This window comes from Octopus sinensis, linkage group LG8 (assembly GCF_006345805.1).
Source record: "Octopus sinensis linkage group LG8, ASM634580v1, whole genome shotgun sequence".
Lineage (NCBI taxonomy): Eukaryota > Metazoa > Mollusca > Cephalopoda > Octopoda > Octopodidae > Octopus > Octopus sinensis.
Genome location: NC_043004.1, coordinates 101,591,313 through 101,607,931, shown reverse-complemented (window position 1 = coordinate 101,607,931; position 16,619 = coordinate 101,591,313). Strand labels below are relative to the sequence as shown.

Here is a 16,619-nt window from a genome sequence, read left to right as displayed (position 1 = left end):
CTTCAATTAATTTTGAAAATAATGAGAACTTTATCAAAATAACTGTAATTATTATACTCTTTTTTACTCTTTTACTTGTTTCAGTCATTTGACTGCAGCCATGCTGGAGCACCGCCTATAATCGAGCAACTCGACCCCGGGACTTATTCTTTTGTAAGCCCAGTACTTATTCTATCGGTCTCTTTTGCCGAACCGCTAAGTTACGGGGACATAAACACACCAGCATCGGTTGTCAAGCAATGCTAGGGGGACAAACACACACACGCATATATATATATACATATATACGACGGGCTTCTTTCAGTTTCCATCTACCAAATCCACTCACAAGGCTTTGGTCGGCATGAGGGTATAGTAGAAGACACTTGCCCAAGATGCCACGCAGTGGAACTGAACCTGGAACCATGTGGTTGGTAAACAAGCTACTTACCACACAGCCACTCCTGCGCCTATTATGCTGGTGCTTCAAACAAATTAACGAGAAATTTTGATAGAAGATTTTAATTTAGAACACTTTAAAATAAGGAATTTGTATCATAAAACGAAGGGCAATTTCAGGCGGGTTAAGCATCAAAAGAGTTAAATTGATTAAATATGGAAGCACTCCGTCGGTTACGACGACGAGGGTTCCAGTTGATCCGAATCAACGGAACAGCCTGCTCGTGAAATTAACGTTTAAGTGGCTGAGCACTCCACAGACACGTGCACCCTTAACGTAGTTCTCGGGGATATTCAGCGTGACACAGAGAGTGACAAGGCCGGCCCTTTGAAATACAGGTACAACAGAAACAGGAAGTAAGAGTGAGAGAAAGTTGTGGTGAAAGAGTACAGCAGGGATCACCACCATCCCCTGCCGGAGCCTCGTTGAGCTTTTAGGTGTTTTCGCTCAATAAACACTCACAACGCCCGGTCTGGGAATCGAAACCGCGGTCCTATGACCGCGAGTCCGCTGCCCTAACCACTGGGCCATTGCGCCTCCACCACTAATTAAATAATGAACAGGATAATTACCCAGTGTGGCCATTTCTTATCATCTGCACAAAGCTTTGATATTTCAAAGATAGCAAGATAACTGGGAAGCAAACATGAATTTCGGTCAATGATGGCTGACACAACCTGAAATGTGAAAATAACACAACAGTTTACTAAGAGAAACATTAGACTCCTTACAGAGCTATACCGACACCCTTACATACATACATCATTTTAAAATCTTTTTACTTGTTTCAGTCATTAGATTGCAGCCATGCTGGAGCACCAACTTGAAGAATTTTTTAGTCAAACAAACTGACCCCAGTACTTACTTTTTTTAAAGCTTGGTACTTATTCTTTCAGTTTCTTTTGCCAAACTGCTAAATTATGGGGATATAAACAAACCAACACCAGACTTACACACACACAGATATATATACATATATATATATTATATATATATATATTATATATATATATAGGATTAATCCCGAAATTGATTCAATATAGAAACAACAAACTTTTTTTAAAATTTTGTTGGCTAGCTTTCCTCAATTTCAGCACGTGTATTTATAATGAATGTATAATGAAATGTGGAAATTGACAATTTAAAGTCTGTTATCAGCATATTGGCATGGAAATAATTTTTCTTTTGCCCTTATTCATAAGTTGTTTATAATTTTAACCTTTAAAGGTATTTTAATATGCTGCCACTTTTGATGAAATTTTTTTCTGAAAAAAAAAAATTTTATCCTATATTAGTAGTAGATTTATATATATAGTGGCTGACATACCCAGTAATTCCTGGGAAAGCGGGCTTATCTCTTGGTTCCATTTTCTAATAACAATACAAAGAATGTAGCCCTTAAAACGGTTTTTGTGTATTTATTGAAAATACAGAACTGTCTTAACAAAGGATCTTGCTTTTAGGAATTCCCAATAAGTTATGAATACCCAAATTGTGAAGTCAGTTGTGTAATAACATGAAATTAATTACCCTATAGTAAGAATTCAAATAAAGTAGCCCCGAAAAAGGCTTTAATACGTTCCCAGAGTATATAGATTTTAGGAGGAAATACTAATAAGGTATGTATACTAAAATCGTGAAACATGTTACGTAATAACAGGCTAATCAGATATGAGATAACAATTCAAAGTAATTAACTCTGAAAAAAAGCTTTTGTGCATTCCCAGAGAATATTACCCTCAGCAGCGCTAGTGTTGGTATATTCGTGAATAAGTCACTAACTGAAATAAGTGGATCTATTGTTTAGGAGAATAATATTTACTTGTTTAAGCAATGTATTGAATAAATTGAAAAAATAACTAAAATAGTTCAAATAATAAGTAATAAGCATACTGAAAATGAATGGGTTATTTCCCTTGGAAGCTTAACAATAATTATTTCCACTGTTCATTCACACCCAAATATTATTCCTCCCGTTGTTTACCCGAACATTTTTTCGAAATCAATATATTCTTAAAACCTCCCCAGACACATAAGCAATATGCATGCGATGTTTAAAAAAATTGGTCAAGCCGTTTTGGCGCAAAACGAGGACATACCGATACACACACAGACATTTTCAGTTTTAATATGTAAGATGTGTGTGTATATATGTACACATTCACTCACACACACACACATATATATATATATATATATATATATATATATATAATACATATATATATATTAAGGAAATCTCCCTTTTTCTCACATACCCACTCTCTCTCTCATTATTACTCCCATTGCCACCAACAACACTACTACTTTTAATAAAACATCAGCTCTTCCTAAATCTCTTCCTCTCTGTTTGTTTCTTTCTCTCTCCCTCTCTCTCTCTGTCTTCGCCACCGCCCTCACCATCTCTATGCCTACTATTACACCCCAGCATGAGGAAGTGTCACTGAAGAGTGAGAGAGGGGGTCAAAATGTGACACACTGACACACAGAAATTAGATTTCAGAATTACATACTTTCATCAGGTTTGAACTAATACTTGTGAAACTCTTAGCTGTATTTATACAGGCTGCTATGCTTTGATATACATGTCTTTCTCATTATCGGTCACATTGTGTTTTGGAGCTTTGGAAAGTTTGAAGATTACAAACAGGGGTAATGATCAAAATATCCCATTTTTCACAACATCTATTTTTGTTGGTGATGCCCTAACATAGCCACATTCCATAAGATCAAAAACAATATATAAAAAGAGGGGCTGTACAAACCTCAACAGCACAATCAACTTGTCCTCCACAAGATACATTTTCACATGCTGGTATAGTCTGGCACTTTTCCAGAATCACTCTGAGTAAATCACGACAGCCCTAAATATAAAGAAGCAGTGACAGAGGGAGTACATCAATCACAGTAATTACAGTAAACAAAATCTGGTGAAACTCTGTAAAATATAAATTTCTTTACTACCCACAAGGGGCTAAACATAGAGAGGACAGACAAACGGGTTGAGTCGATTACATCGACCCCAGTGCGTGACTGGTACTTAATTTATCGACCCCGAAAGGATGAAAGACAAAGTCGACCTCGGGGGAATTTGAACCCAGAAGGTAACGGCAGACGAAATACAGCTACGCATTTCGCCCGGCACGCTAACGTTTCTGCCAGCTCACCGCCTCTGTAAAATATAATTGATGTAATGTTGCAGAAAGGAGAGATAGGTAGAGAAAGAAAGGTGGGATTACATGAAGAGAAGTAGAAAGAGTATTAGAGAAGAGAAGAGGAAGTGAAAAGGTGGAAGTAAAAATGGAGACTTAACAAGGCCACAAAGAGAGAGAGAGAGAGATAAATTCAGCAGAAGCATCTAAGTAAAATTTCTCTGCCCAAATGAGCCAATAAAGGAGCCTTTAGACAGCTGTTCAATCTGCTAGAAACAGCAGCAATATCTCTCTCAAATCATAACTTAAGAAAGAAGAACATATTAGATGAGATAGTATTAGATATACTCTATTTGAAAAAGATGGGATGTTGACAGATGGATGATCTTCTGAATGAGAGCTAACTTGAGGCTATATAACACTAACCGATGAAACAAATTTTATAAAAGGGATTCAATAATTAGTAGTCCTACTGTACCTTATAGTCGACTCCGCCAATGATTTTCCTGATAAGGGCAAAAGTTTGAATCCACTGATCTTTTTGCTTATAATGTAAGTTCTCACTGGTTAATAATGCTTCACAGATTGGTCTACATGTGAGATACAGATATACATATATATATATATATAAAAGAAAACAGGAATTATAAAATGTACGCAAAAACAAAGAGAAAATATATTTCTATTATCATTATTAACATTGGATGGTATACAAAGAACTGTTAACCTTTTAGCATTTAAACCGGCCATATCCGGCCAAAAGTATTCTGCCTGTTCGATGTTCAAACTGGCCAGATCTGGTCTCTCACACCAACCCTACAATATTGTTTTAAAAATTAACAGCTACCTCATCAAAATCTCATAGCTACAAGATAATGCATGATTTGTTCAAAACAATGTGGATGAAAAAGCATTAATTTTGGCAGAATAATGCAAACACTAAAGGGTTAAATCAATAACAAAGGGTTTCTCTCCCTCTCAGTGCCAAAAAAATGGTATGAAGTTTGTTTGAGCAGTGTGAGGATTTAAGGGCCTTTCTGTCTCACTGTTTCTCCCACCCCTATGTCTTAGTTCTGTTTCCTTTCTTTTTCATTTACTTCTCCCAGCTTAAAAATTTATGCATCAAAATAAAAATACAAACATTTATAAAATGTCGGATTGGCATGGATCCTGCCACATATAAGCACAGTGGATTAAAACTGACTGAGTTTGGGGATTTATATATGTCACATTATTGGTAATTCCCCTTCAGACACTAAGGTTACATGGGGGTAATCTTTATATATAAAAGTAAGGTTGTGTGTCTGTCCCCTTCGATTTAGATTCCTAACTACTCCCACATTTTGTGGTGCAGTTTAACCAAAACCGGGTATCTTATAGTCGTGATTCATATCGAGACCTTCTGGGTATTAGTGCGCGTCTACAATGAGTCTACGATTTAAAAAAAAATTTACCATCATTTTTTTCCCATTTTTAATGCATTTTTTCGCTATTATATAAGGGAAGTAACTCTCTAAAAATGTCTACGATGAGTCAACGATTAAAAAAAAATTTACCATCATTTTTTTTCCATTTTGAATGCATTTTTTTTTGCTATTTTTTGGCTATAACTCTAAAAATGCTTATATAGTTATTTCCCTTACAAACCCGAGCAACGCCGGGCGATACTGCTAGTATAATATAAAGAAATCACTGCAAACAAAAGGGGCCATTCATCACAACTGACCTTAAATGCAGAATATCCAAATGAAATACTGATTAATTACCTTGATGGAACAACATTATTTTCAACCAGCATCTCTAAAAGGTCAAAAAGAGTTTGGGACCGTTTGCTGTTATGCTGCTTGTGAATACATAGAACAAAGTAACGTAAGAAACTCTCTCTGGCCTCTGGATTTTCCTGTGGTAAACATAACAAGAACATACATAAGAATTAGTTACTCTTTTACTCTTTTACTTGTTTCAGTGATTTGACTGTGGCCATGCTGGAGCACCACCTTTAATCGAGCAACTTGACCCCGGGACTTATTCTTTTTGTAAGCCCAGTACTTACTCTATCGGTCTCTTTTGCCGAACCGCTAAGTGACGGGGGACATAAACACACCAGCATCGGTTGTCAAGCAATGCTAGGGGGACAAACACAGACACACAAACACACACATATATATATATATATACATATATACGACAGGCTTCTTTCAGTTTCTGTCTACAAGGCATTGGTCGGCCTGGGGCTATAGCAGAAGACACTTGCCCAAGATGCCACGCAGTGGGACTGAACCCGGAACCATGTGGTTGGTTAGCAAGCTACTTACCACACAGCCACCCTGCACCTATTTCAGTTGTGAAATATTTTAATTTAAATTCTTAAATCTGATCGTTGCAGCTGGTTCACATGCTAACTGCAAAATTGATATTTCATATCTATTTCCCAGTTTGATTTGGTCCACATTTACAACAATGGTGACTAGACTATTAATTCTTAATGGTGTAGCCCTATCGTATAGTAAATAAGAACAAGGAGAGGTGCATGACTTTATGTAAGACTTCTTATTCAGTAGTCACACTTTCATTTCATTTCCCTTCTTCTTTCTATCTATCTTAACAAAGTATTAACTACTCAAAATACTGATAGCCCTTTCGCTCCTTCATAGCGTAACACAATGACTTTGTACACCTGTTTGCTGGTTTTGCTTTTTTTTTAATGCTGAGAGATGGTAGTTAATAGTTGGGGCTACATTCAGGTTTAATAGTGTTTGGAGTAGCTATATCTCCTCCTGGGTAGGATATCAGTCTATTGCACAGGTAGTATTCTCGCTACTCCTGACATCTATGTGAAATTTGAACCTGAAGTATTAGCAGGATGTCCAATATTTTATCATCTCATCTCTTTCATAATCAATGCAGTGGTGTAGTATAATCAAGGCTAGAAGGCGCATGGCTCAGTGGTTAGAGCATCGAGCTTATGATCATGTGGTTGTGAGCTCGAATCCCGGACCGGGCTGCATGTCGTGTTCTTGAGCAAGACACTTTATTTCACATTGCTCCAGTTCACTCAGCTGTAGAAATGGGCAACTGTGGCTCTTCCATAAACAACCTTGCCCGGACTTGTGCCTGGGAGGGTAACTTTCTAGGTGCAATCCCATGATCAGTGTCGTGACCGAAGGGGGTCTCAGTGGTGTAGTACAGTTTATCATCATCATTTTACATCCACTGTATATATATATGTGTGTGTGTGTGTGTCTTTGAGTTTCTACCACACAACTGGTGCAGAAGTAACCAACTAAATAAATACCAGACTTAACAATAAATGTTCTGGGGTCAGTTTGTTCAACTAAATCTCTCAGAGAAGTGCCTCAGAATAACTGCAGTCCAAAGACTAACAAGTGAAAGATGGAATTAAACCAAACGGGGGGGTAACTCCATGTTTTAATGCAAAAAGTTATATAGCAAACAGAGGTCATCATCTCAAAAACCTAAACACTACTTACTTGAGGGCATGAACACCAGATCTTTTTCAATTTTTCAAAATGGTCTTTCTTAATCTTTTTTAAGTCATCGGTGTGGATCATAGTGCTGCAAAAAGCATCAATGGTCTCTTCCGTCTGCAAAAAAGAAAAACATTCATACTTTATGGTTTTCAGTTTCCTGGTAGGATTTATGTCCAGTTTGATCGGAGAGGTAAGATTGATTATTTATTTAATCAGGACTTCTGAGATTGGCAGGAGAGAGGAAGATATCCAGAGACTATGTGGTACTAGTTGAACTATGTGGTAAAAATTGAATCTATCAGACTACAACTCAAAATCAAAGAGCAAGAACAAATCATAAAATGCATTTTGACTGGCAGAGTGTAACAATTCCATCAATATATCAACCTGGATTAGTACATTATTTGATCCACCTTAAAAATGAAAGGTAAAACTGACCTCAATGAGATTTGAAATCAAAGCACATACAAAGAGCTGAAATGAATACCATAAGGCATATGCACACACACACACACACACGTCATCTTCATCATTATCAAAACCATCATTATTTTACATCCATGTGCCATGCCAGCACAGGTTGAATGGTTTGTCAAGATCCAATAAGCCCATGGACATTGCATCATGCTCCAAGTATGGCTTCTACAGCTGGATTGCCTTCCTAATGCCAATCACTGTACAGCATGTACTAGGGGCTTTTCTTTGCACCACTAGCAGCTTGCAACACTACAAATGCTAAGAGGCGGTGCAATTTTATGCAAGGAGAAAGGAATGGAGAGGAGCAAAGCATGAAAGAAAAGAGCCAGAACCGAATAAATGTCTTGTTGTTGAGGAGCTACATGACAACTCACACGTTAAAAGAGAGGGTGGGAGTGATCAGGTGGTAAAAGCAATGGTGGTGGACCTTCAAGACAGCAAGCTGGCAGAAACGTTAGCACGCCGGGCGAAATGCGTAGCAGTATTTCGTCTGCCGCTATGTTCTGAGTTCAAATTCCGCCGAGGTCGACTTTGCCTTTCATCCGTTCGGGTCATAGTGCAAGTCAATAATAATAATTTATATATATATATATCATCATCATCATTTAACATCCGCTTTCCATGCTAGCATGGGTTGGATGATTTGACTGAGGACTGGGGAACCAGATGGCTGCACCAGGCTCCAATCTGATCAGGTAGAGTTTCTACAGCTGGATGCCCTTCCTAACGCCAACCACTCCAAGAGTGTATTGGGTGCTTTTACGTGCCACCGACATGAGGGCCAGTCTGGCAGTAGTGGCAACAGCCACACTGAAATGATGTTTTATACATGCCACCTGCACTGGCAACGACCTCGCTCGAATGTTTCGTTCAAGTGCCAGTAAGGCGATGCTGTTAACGATCATGCTCAAATGGAGCTTTTTACAAGCCAGTCAGCTGCTCTGGCAGTGATTTCGCTTGGATGGAGCTGTCAGCGCTCCACTGGCACGGGTGCCAATCATTGAATTTGGTTCAATTTCAATTTCACTTGCCCCAACATGTCTTCGCAAGCAGAGTTTAGTGTCCAATGAAGGAAGTTTGGAATGGGTGCCAGTCGTCAAATTTGGTTCGATTTCGATTTCACTTGCCTCAACAGGTCTTCGCAAGCAGAGTTTTGTGTCCAAAGAAGGAAAGGTACACATAAGTGGGCTGGCTACACCCTTGGTAAAGGCCACAGGTTATGATCTCACTTGTCTTACCGGGTCTTCTCACGCACAGCATATTTCCAAAGGATTCGGTCACTAGTCATTGCCTCGGTGAGGCCTAATGTTCGAAGGTCATGCTTCACCACCTCATCCCAGGTCTACCTCTCCACAGGTTCCTTCAACCGCTAGGGTGTGGCACTTTTTCACACAGCTATCCTCATCCATTCTCGCCACATGACCATATCAGCGCAATCGTCTCTCTTGTACACCACAACTAATGCTTCTTAGGTCCAACTTTTCTCTCACAGTACTTACACTCTGTCGAGTATGCACACTGACATTACACATCCAGCAGAGCATACTGGCTTCATTCCTTGTGAGCTTACGCATGTTCTCAGCAGTCATGGCCCATGTTTTACTGCCATGTAACATAGCTGTTCATACATATGTCATACAGTCTGCCTTTTACTCTGAGCGAGAGGCCTTTGTCACCAGCAGAGGTAAGAGAGCTCTGAACTTTGCCCAGGCTATTCTTATTCTAGCAGCTACACTTTCAGCGCACCCTCCCCCACAACTGACTTGGTCACCTAATCAAAGCCGGAATACTGCAGGGAGACACACTCGCCCCATTTCTTTTCATCATTGTCGTTGACTATGTGCTACGTATGTCAGTTGATACTCTCTCTGGCAAGGGCTTTGAAATAAAACCAAAAAGAAGTTCCAGACACCCAGCTTGATACTTGACAGACACTGACTTTGCTGACGACATCGCTCTTATCAGTGATTCTCTCTCCAATGCCCAGTCTCTTTTGCAATCTCTCGAACAAACCTCAAATTGTGTAGGTCTTTACCTCAATGAAGCCAAGACTGAATATGCAAACAAGTGCCTGTCCAACAGTGATTGCATCATCCATACTCTCAACAGTGCGCTCTTAAATATGGTTTCTGATTACAAATATCTTGGGTTATACATATCATCATCTGGAAAAGATTTTCTAACTAGAAAGGGTATGGCCTGGTCAGCCTGTAATGACATGCATAAGATCTGGTCATCAAATCTAAGTAGAGACTTCAAACTTGAAATCTTCAAAGCCACAGTCGAACCAATTCTACTATATGGCTCAGAAACCTGGACGTTATCAAAGAAGCTTGAGAGGTGGTTGGATGGAACCTACACTCGCCTCCTTATGAGAGCTCAAAATCTCTCGTGGAAGCGCCATCCAACCAAAATGCAAATATATGGGAAACTACCACCTGTGTCATCTCTTGTGAAAGGTAGGAGAGTCCAGTTTGCTGGACATTGTTGTAGAGCTGAAAAAGAGGTAATTTCTACTCTTCTCCTCTGGAAGCCATCTACTCGCAATACCTGAGGGCGCACACTCTCCTACCCTGATGTAATCTCCAGGGATACAGGCATCCAGCAACAGGACCTCCGTAATGCCATGATGGACCGTGAAGTCTGGCGTAGCATGGTAAATTCCATTGTCTCGATCATGGTCGAACAATGATGATGACTACTAGCTTTTCTCCCTGGAATGTGGCAGAAGTTGATCTCTGTGCATTTTTAGTGTTTACTGCTCCTGAGCATCTGCCACATACAAAAACTATCTTCCTAGTTAGCCTCCCTTTGATATTGCTGTACCTCTTATGTATCCATAGCTTACACTATGTAACACACTTACCGGTAAAATTTCCACATATTTAACACATTGTAAATAACGGACAGAGTCAAGACTATTGAAAAGGCTGCAAGACGCAACGAAAATTTTAGGAAAATAAAAATAAGTGAAAATTTTACCGGTGAGTTTATTACATTATAAGGCACAACAAGAAAATTACTCTCCCCAGACACTACAGAATATGTTTCAACACACAAACTCATATAAAGAATCTTGCAAACCAAATCCAAAAACGAAATATTAACTATTGCTTAACCATCTTCTCCCACCATCTCCGATGAAGGGATATAATATCCTAGAAACAGCTAAAAGACCTATTTATAAATGTTCCAAAATCTACACAGCCTTGGTTTGTTATCACATTACGGAAAAAAATTTTTATATACACACACTGATATATGACCTAAGTTGGACCCCTTATTCGCATAATCACTGAACCTGGAACTTAACTAGTACTTAGTACTTATTCAGCATTACCTGACACCATTACTTCTCTCTCTCTCTCTCTCTATATATATATATATATATACACACATATACATTTCTTCCATGCTGATGGCATATAAAAAGCACCATCCAAACGTGGTCGATGCCAGTGCCCCCTGGCTGGTTCCTGTGTCGGTGGCATGTAAAGAGCACCCACTACACTCTCGAAGTGGTTAGCATTAGGAAGGGCATCCAGCTGTAGAAATGTTTCCAGATCAGTTTGGAGCCTAGTGCAACAGCTGGCTCTCCAGACCTCAGTCAAACCGTCCAACCTATGCCACCATGGAAAACGAACGTTAAACGATATGTTTATATATATTCTTTTATTTGTTTCCGTCATGTGATTGCGGCTATGCTGGAGCACCGCCTTTAGTCGAACAAATTTACCCCAGGACTTATTCTGTATAAGCCCAGAACTTATTCTATCAGTCTGTTTTGCCAAACCGCTAAGTTACGGGGACATAAACACACCAGCATCGGTTAAGCGATACTGCGGGGACAGATACACAAACACACACATATATATATATATATATATATATATACACACACACACAACAGGCTTCTTACCAAATCCACTTACAAGGCTTTGGTCGGCATAAGGCTGTAGTTGAAGACACTTGCCAAGGTGCCGCGCAGTACTTACCACATAGCGACTCCATATATATATATGTGTATTTATATTTATATACATATATATGTATGTATTTATATATTTACATATATATATATATATATATATATATATGTATGTATAAAACATGCAAACACCGTATGTATAAACGAGTGTATATATACTGAGAAATTAAACATAATGAGAACACAAAGGACAAGCAACGCAAAGTATATATTTCCAACTCCTTTACATACATCTTGGTGCATTCACTTTTAGTATTGCATTTTCCCTATCAACAACAAAGGTTCGCTTCTTACCATGATATCAGTAACAATTTTACTGACTTTCCGTTCCATATCTGCTGTTGTTTGACTCATTTTTGACCCGTTTTCTTTTTACTGATCATACACAAGACCGAGAGTTAGTGTAAAAAAAACACTTTTAAGAAATATCGAATGACTAAATCTATATTAAATAATGAATTCTAAACATCGTCTCATGCTTTCGTCTCTCCTCCAACGTCCATGATGCGCATTGGTGTTTAATTTCGGTTCCTATGCATTTAACCGGCGTCAGTTTCGTATTCGGAAGTAATAGTATTCAAAATAAGACCCCCGAAAAAATTAATTAATTTATGTTCATTCTTTTTTCTTTTTATTAATTATAAACTATATAATAAAGTGAAAAAATATTTAGTAAGGGTTGATTTAAATTTAAACAGTAAAGTCTTTTTTTTTTGTGTGTGATGAAGATAGTGAAGTGGGTAATTAGTAAACGGTAAGAGTTCGTTATAAATGAAATAGTGGAAGTTGAAGTGAGACTGTGGGGGAAAGTTGTAGGAGAAAATGATAACCTAAGAAAATTAAGGGTCGAAGACGGGATAGGATAAGAACGGGTGGGGAGAGAAAGAAAATAGAGAAGGAGAAAGACTGAGAGGGTGTGGTTAAATTAGAATTATAGGGAGGGAGAGAGAGAGAGAAAAGATAAGAGAAAGAAACTCAAAGATAGAGAGGGTGTTGTAAAATTAGAATTATAGGGAGGGAAAGAGAGAGAGAGAAAAGATAACAGAGAAAGAAACTCATAGATAGAGAGGGTGTTGTAAAATTAGAATGCGAGAGAGAGAGAGAGAGAAATAGCTAGAGGGGGAAACCAAATGAGAAATAGAGGAAAAGAAAGAAGTTTGAAAGAAAGAAGGGAACAAAATAAAGAAAAAACAGAAAAAGTGAGGGGCGCGGAGAGAAAACGGAAAGGGAGAGAGAGAAATAGAAAGAAATAGAGTAAAAGAGAGAAGGGGAGAGAGAGAAATAGAAACAGATAGAGTCAGAGACAGAGAAAGGGAGAGAGAGAATAGAAAGAGATAGAGTAAAAGAGAGAAGGGGAGAGAGAGAAATAGAAACAGATAAAGTCAGAGACAGAGAGGGGGAGAGAGAAATAGAAACAGATAGAGTGAAAGAGAGAAGGGGAGAGAGAGAAATAGAAACAGATAGAGTGAAAGAGAGAAGGGGAGAGAGAGAAATAGAAACAGATAAAGTCAAAGAGAGAAGGGGAGAGAGAGAAATAGAAAGAGATAGAATAAAAGAGAGAAGGGGAGAGAGAGAAATAGAAACAGATAGAGTCAGAGACAGAGGGGGAGAGAGAGAGAAATAGAAACAGATAGAGTGAAAGAGAGAAGGGGAGAGAGAGAAATAGAAACAGATAGAGTGAAAGAGAGAAGGGGAGAGAGAGAAATAGAAACAGATAGAGTGAAAGAGAGAAATAGAAACAGATAGAGTCAAAGAGAGAAGGGGAGAGAGAGAAATAGAAAGGAGTGGAAGAGAGAGAAGGGAAGAGAGAGAAATAGAAACAGATAGAATCAAAGAGAGAAGGGGAGAGAGAGAGATAGAAACAGATAGAGTCAAAGACAGAAGAGGAGAGAGAGAAATAGAAACAGATGAGTCAGAGAGAGAAGGGGAGAGAGAGAAATAGAAAGAGATAGAGTCAGAGAGAGAGGGGGAGAGAGAAAAAACAATTTCTCTCTCAACACACGGAAGAGCGAATTACTTTTTGGTGCGTTGCGCATGCGTGGGTAGGCAATTTGAGTGGAGTTTTGTTCGGTTTTGATGTCAAGTCGAAATTAAAGCGGAGCAGGTGGTCGTCGAGGGCAAGGCAACATTTAGAGAAGCCAGACGTTTACAGGGAAACAACAGCTATAATCAATCAAACAACGAGAAAAAGAAGGATAACTAATCACAGTTGTTATGATAATTTAAAAACAAAACATTCAGATTTTTGAAAATAACAAAAAAAAATAGCTGCCGGTGCTCCAGGAGATTATTGAAAATTCTCTCCTTCCCTCTTTGTATTTACTAATTACTGTTTCTGTCAGAAAGTTTTCATAAAAACTAAGGTAAGATTTTATTGTTGTCATTTGATTAAGACCAAAAATGTTAAATAATAAGAATGTCTGTATTTATAAAATTGCGATCTTTTCTTTGTAAGGACGTAATTAAGTATTTATTTCTGTGTGTAAGGCTCTGGGTGTCTCTAATCTTTATATATAAAAGTGAGGTTGTGTGAGTGTCTGTCTCCTACGATTTAGATTCCTAACTACTCCCACATTTTGCGGTGCAGTTTAACCAAAACCAGGTATCTTATAGTCGTGATTCATATCGAGCCCTTCTGGGTATTAGCGTGCGTCTACGATGAGTCTACAATAAAAAAAAAATTTACCATCATTTTTTCCCATTTTTAATGCATTTTTTCGCTATTATATAGGGAAGTAACTCTCTAAAAATGTCTACGAGTCAACGATTAAAAAAAAAATTACCATCATTTTTTTCCCATTTTTTTGCTATTTTTTGGCTATAACTCTCTAAAAATGCTTATATAGTTATTTCCCTTACAAACCCGATTAACGCCGGGCGATACTGCTAGTTATATATAAATATGATTGTCATGTCTGTTTTATGTCTATCTCTTGTATACCAGTTTGTGTGTACGCGCGCCCTCTTATCTATAAATCTATCTCTATGGTGGTGGTCATCACTGTCCGAAACTGAATAGTTTGTTAAAGGTGTGGTCACTTTCGATACACACGAACAGGCGCTCGGTGTGCTTGAAAATTATTTTTGAAGCTGAACCCCCTTATTAATTTCTATGTCTGTATACTGAAAAATTAATCGGTGCACGTGTCACTAATTATAATGATGCATAGAGAGAATGATAGATTGTCAGTGTCCATATGACCTGTCGCCTGTCAATGTATATCTAATTTAGCAAGGTCTTTGTATGTATCTCATCTGTAAAGGACGATACTTCATGAGAGTATTACGTGCGCCTTAAGAAATCGTTTGTGACTAACGTATGTGGGTGTGTGAATTCGGATTATTTCGAAGGTCGATCGATTAATTGAGAATCGGTAACGAGCAAATTCGATCGGGTGATCAAAACCAATATTGTGATCATCTCACAATAGCCTATCTGTTTATATATATATATATATATATGTATATATGTGTGTGTGTATATGCATGTATATATAGTGTGTGTTCATGCATCAGTAAACACCTAATGAAAATGTCGGATTTTTTTATTTTTTTATAGCTCTTCCTGTTTTTCAGTGTGATTCATGTGTTTGGCCTTATCTGACTAAAACTTAAAAGCAAGCCTCTGTACAGTCACTCGATCTCCTAGAAATAATCACTAAATCTTCTTAAATCACGTCCTACAGAGATTTTTGCCCCCCTTTAAAAAAAAAAAAAGGACACATTGATTTTTCTGAAAAGACATGACTGTCCAAACCCAAAACACTTGATCGTAGATCGATCAGGGCTGACTCGAAGTTAAACAAAATATATAAAAGTTGTCATTGCTCCTAACCACAATATTTCGATCTCATGTGGTGTGTATTTTGGCAGTGATGTTGAATTAATGTCTCGGTCCTTGTGTACCCCGTGCACACACGTCACTAACAAGACGCGAACCAGGATCTCCAAGCGTTCGTGTCTCAAACGATTTTGGTCGTCATGTTCAGTAATATTCACTTTATTTGTTTTTTATGCTCCAGAAAGAACAAGTCATGAATGTAATATCATCGCATTAATCCTTTGTAAATCTGAGGCCGTATGTCTAGTGTAAGATTTCTATATATTTTTTTCTTTCTTTTTACGATGTGAAACTAACTCCAAGACAATACAGAATAGGGAGAAATCACAGGAAAAGAATAACTAGTGAATAATTTGCTTTAATAATATATATATATATGTGTGTGTATATATATATATATATATATATTCACACACACACATTATCCTTGTGTAAAATTGCGGTATCAACTGACATTGTAATTGAATTTGAAAGGAAAATGCATTAGCTTATGTCGAAGATCGAACTAGAAGTTTAATGACTAAGAAGCGTATTGGCTTAATCTCGTCTCATTTTTTAAAAGCTAATCTCTTTTGTTTTTTTGTTTTGTTTTTAAGGTTATTCTGACGGGCTCTGTCTGTCTTCGGGTAGGTAGGTAGGTAGGTAGGTAGGTAGATAGATAGATAGATAGATAGATAGAGACAGGCAGACACATACATACATACACCTCTGTTATTTAATAGCATAGTCTCGAAAATTGTTACTGTCGTCTTATACAGATCTGTGAATATGGGTGTGAACCTTAACCGCTTGAACAAACCGTCATTCGTACAACGACCACGTTGTTTAGTATATTGGTTTATACGTCTGTACATGTTCAAGTATGAATGCTATGTGTGTGAGAGAGGCACACACAGTGTGTGTCTAGTTGTCTATGATTGAGGTTTGTGTTAACGTTGATATGACGAGTGTAGGTTCGAAGGTGTGTCAGTATATTATAATTTAAGCACATAGTAGTGTTTTAGTACAGTGCGGGTGTGTGTTCACTTGTCTGTACGTAGGTGTGTGAGTTCTGTGCAGAACAGGATTTCCAGTAGATTGCAGTAGTGTTTGACGACTACATCTCCCGGATAGTGTTATTCTTTGTCTTTTCTATAATCTTTTAAACACCGATGGACAACGACAGATTCGTGTTAATTCATATCAAGGCTATGACTGTTAGTTTGAGGGACAATTGTATTATCATCATTGT

At 38.0% G+C, this 16,619-nt stretch overlaps 2 protein-coding genes across 3 annotated transcripts in view; one reads left to right on the top strand and one right to left on the bottom strand.

Moving 5' to 3' along the window:
- Positions 1–12,084, bottom strand: part of LOC115215010 (mediator of RNA polymerase II transcription subunit 23) — a 77,149-nt gene extending 65,065 nt beyond the window's left edge. Inside the window, exons 1-6 of the mRNA XM_029784122.2 lie at positions 11,842–12,084; positions 7,083–7,196; positions 5,358–5,491; positions 4,070–4,181; positions 3,205–3,303; positions 1,012–1,116 (exon numbers count right to left, since the gene is read on the bottom strand). Coding sequence (XP_029639982.1) covers positions 1,012–1,116; positions 3,205–3,303; positions 4,070–4,181; positions 5,358–5,491; positions 7,083–7,196; positions 11,842–11,901 — 624 coding nt within the window. The 5' untranslated portion in view covers positions 11,902–12,084. The remainder of the gene's footprint in view (positions 1–1,011; positions 1,117–3,204; positions 3,304–4,069; positions 4,182–5,357; positions 5,492–7,082; positions 7,197–11,841) is intronic.
- A 1,460-nt stretch (positions 12,085–13,544) lies between these two features.
- Positions 13,545–16,619, top strand: part of LOC115214760 (myosin regulatory light polypeptide 9) — an 88,942-nt gene continuing 85,867 nt past the window's right edge. The window contains exon 1 of one of the 2 annotated variants that reach the window (XM_029783785.2): positions 13,545–13,910. Coding sequence is in view for 1 of the 2 variants with exons in the window: in XM_036505619.1 (XP_036361512.1) it covers positions 15,434–15,636 (203 nt within the window). In the remaining variant the exon portion in view is untranslated. Of the gene's footprint in view, positions 13,911–15,418; positions 15,637–16,619 lie in introns of those variants that run through there. The other variant, XM_036505619.1, reaches the window with a different exon arrangement.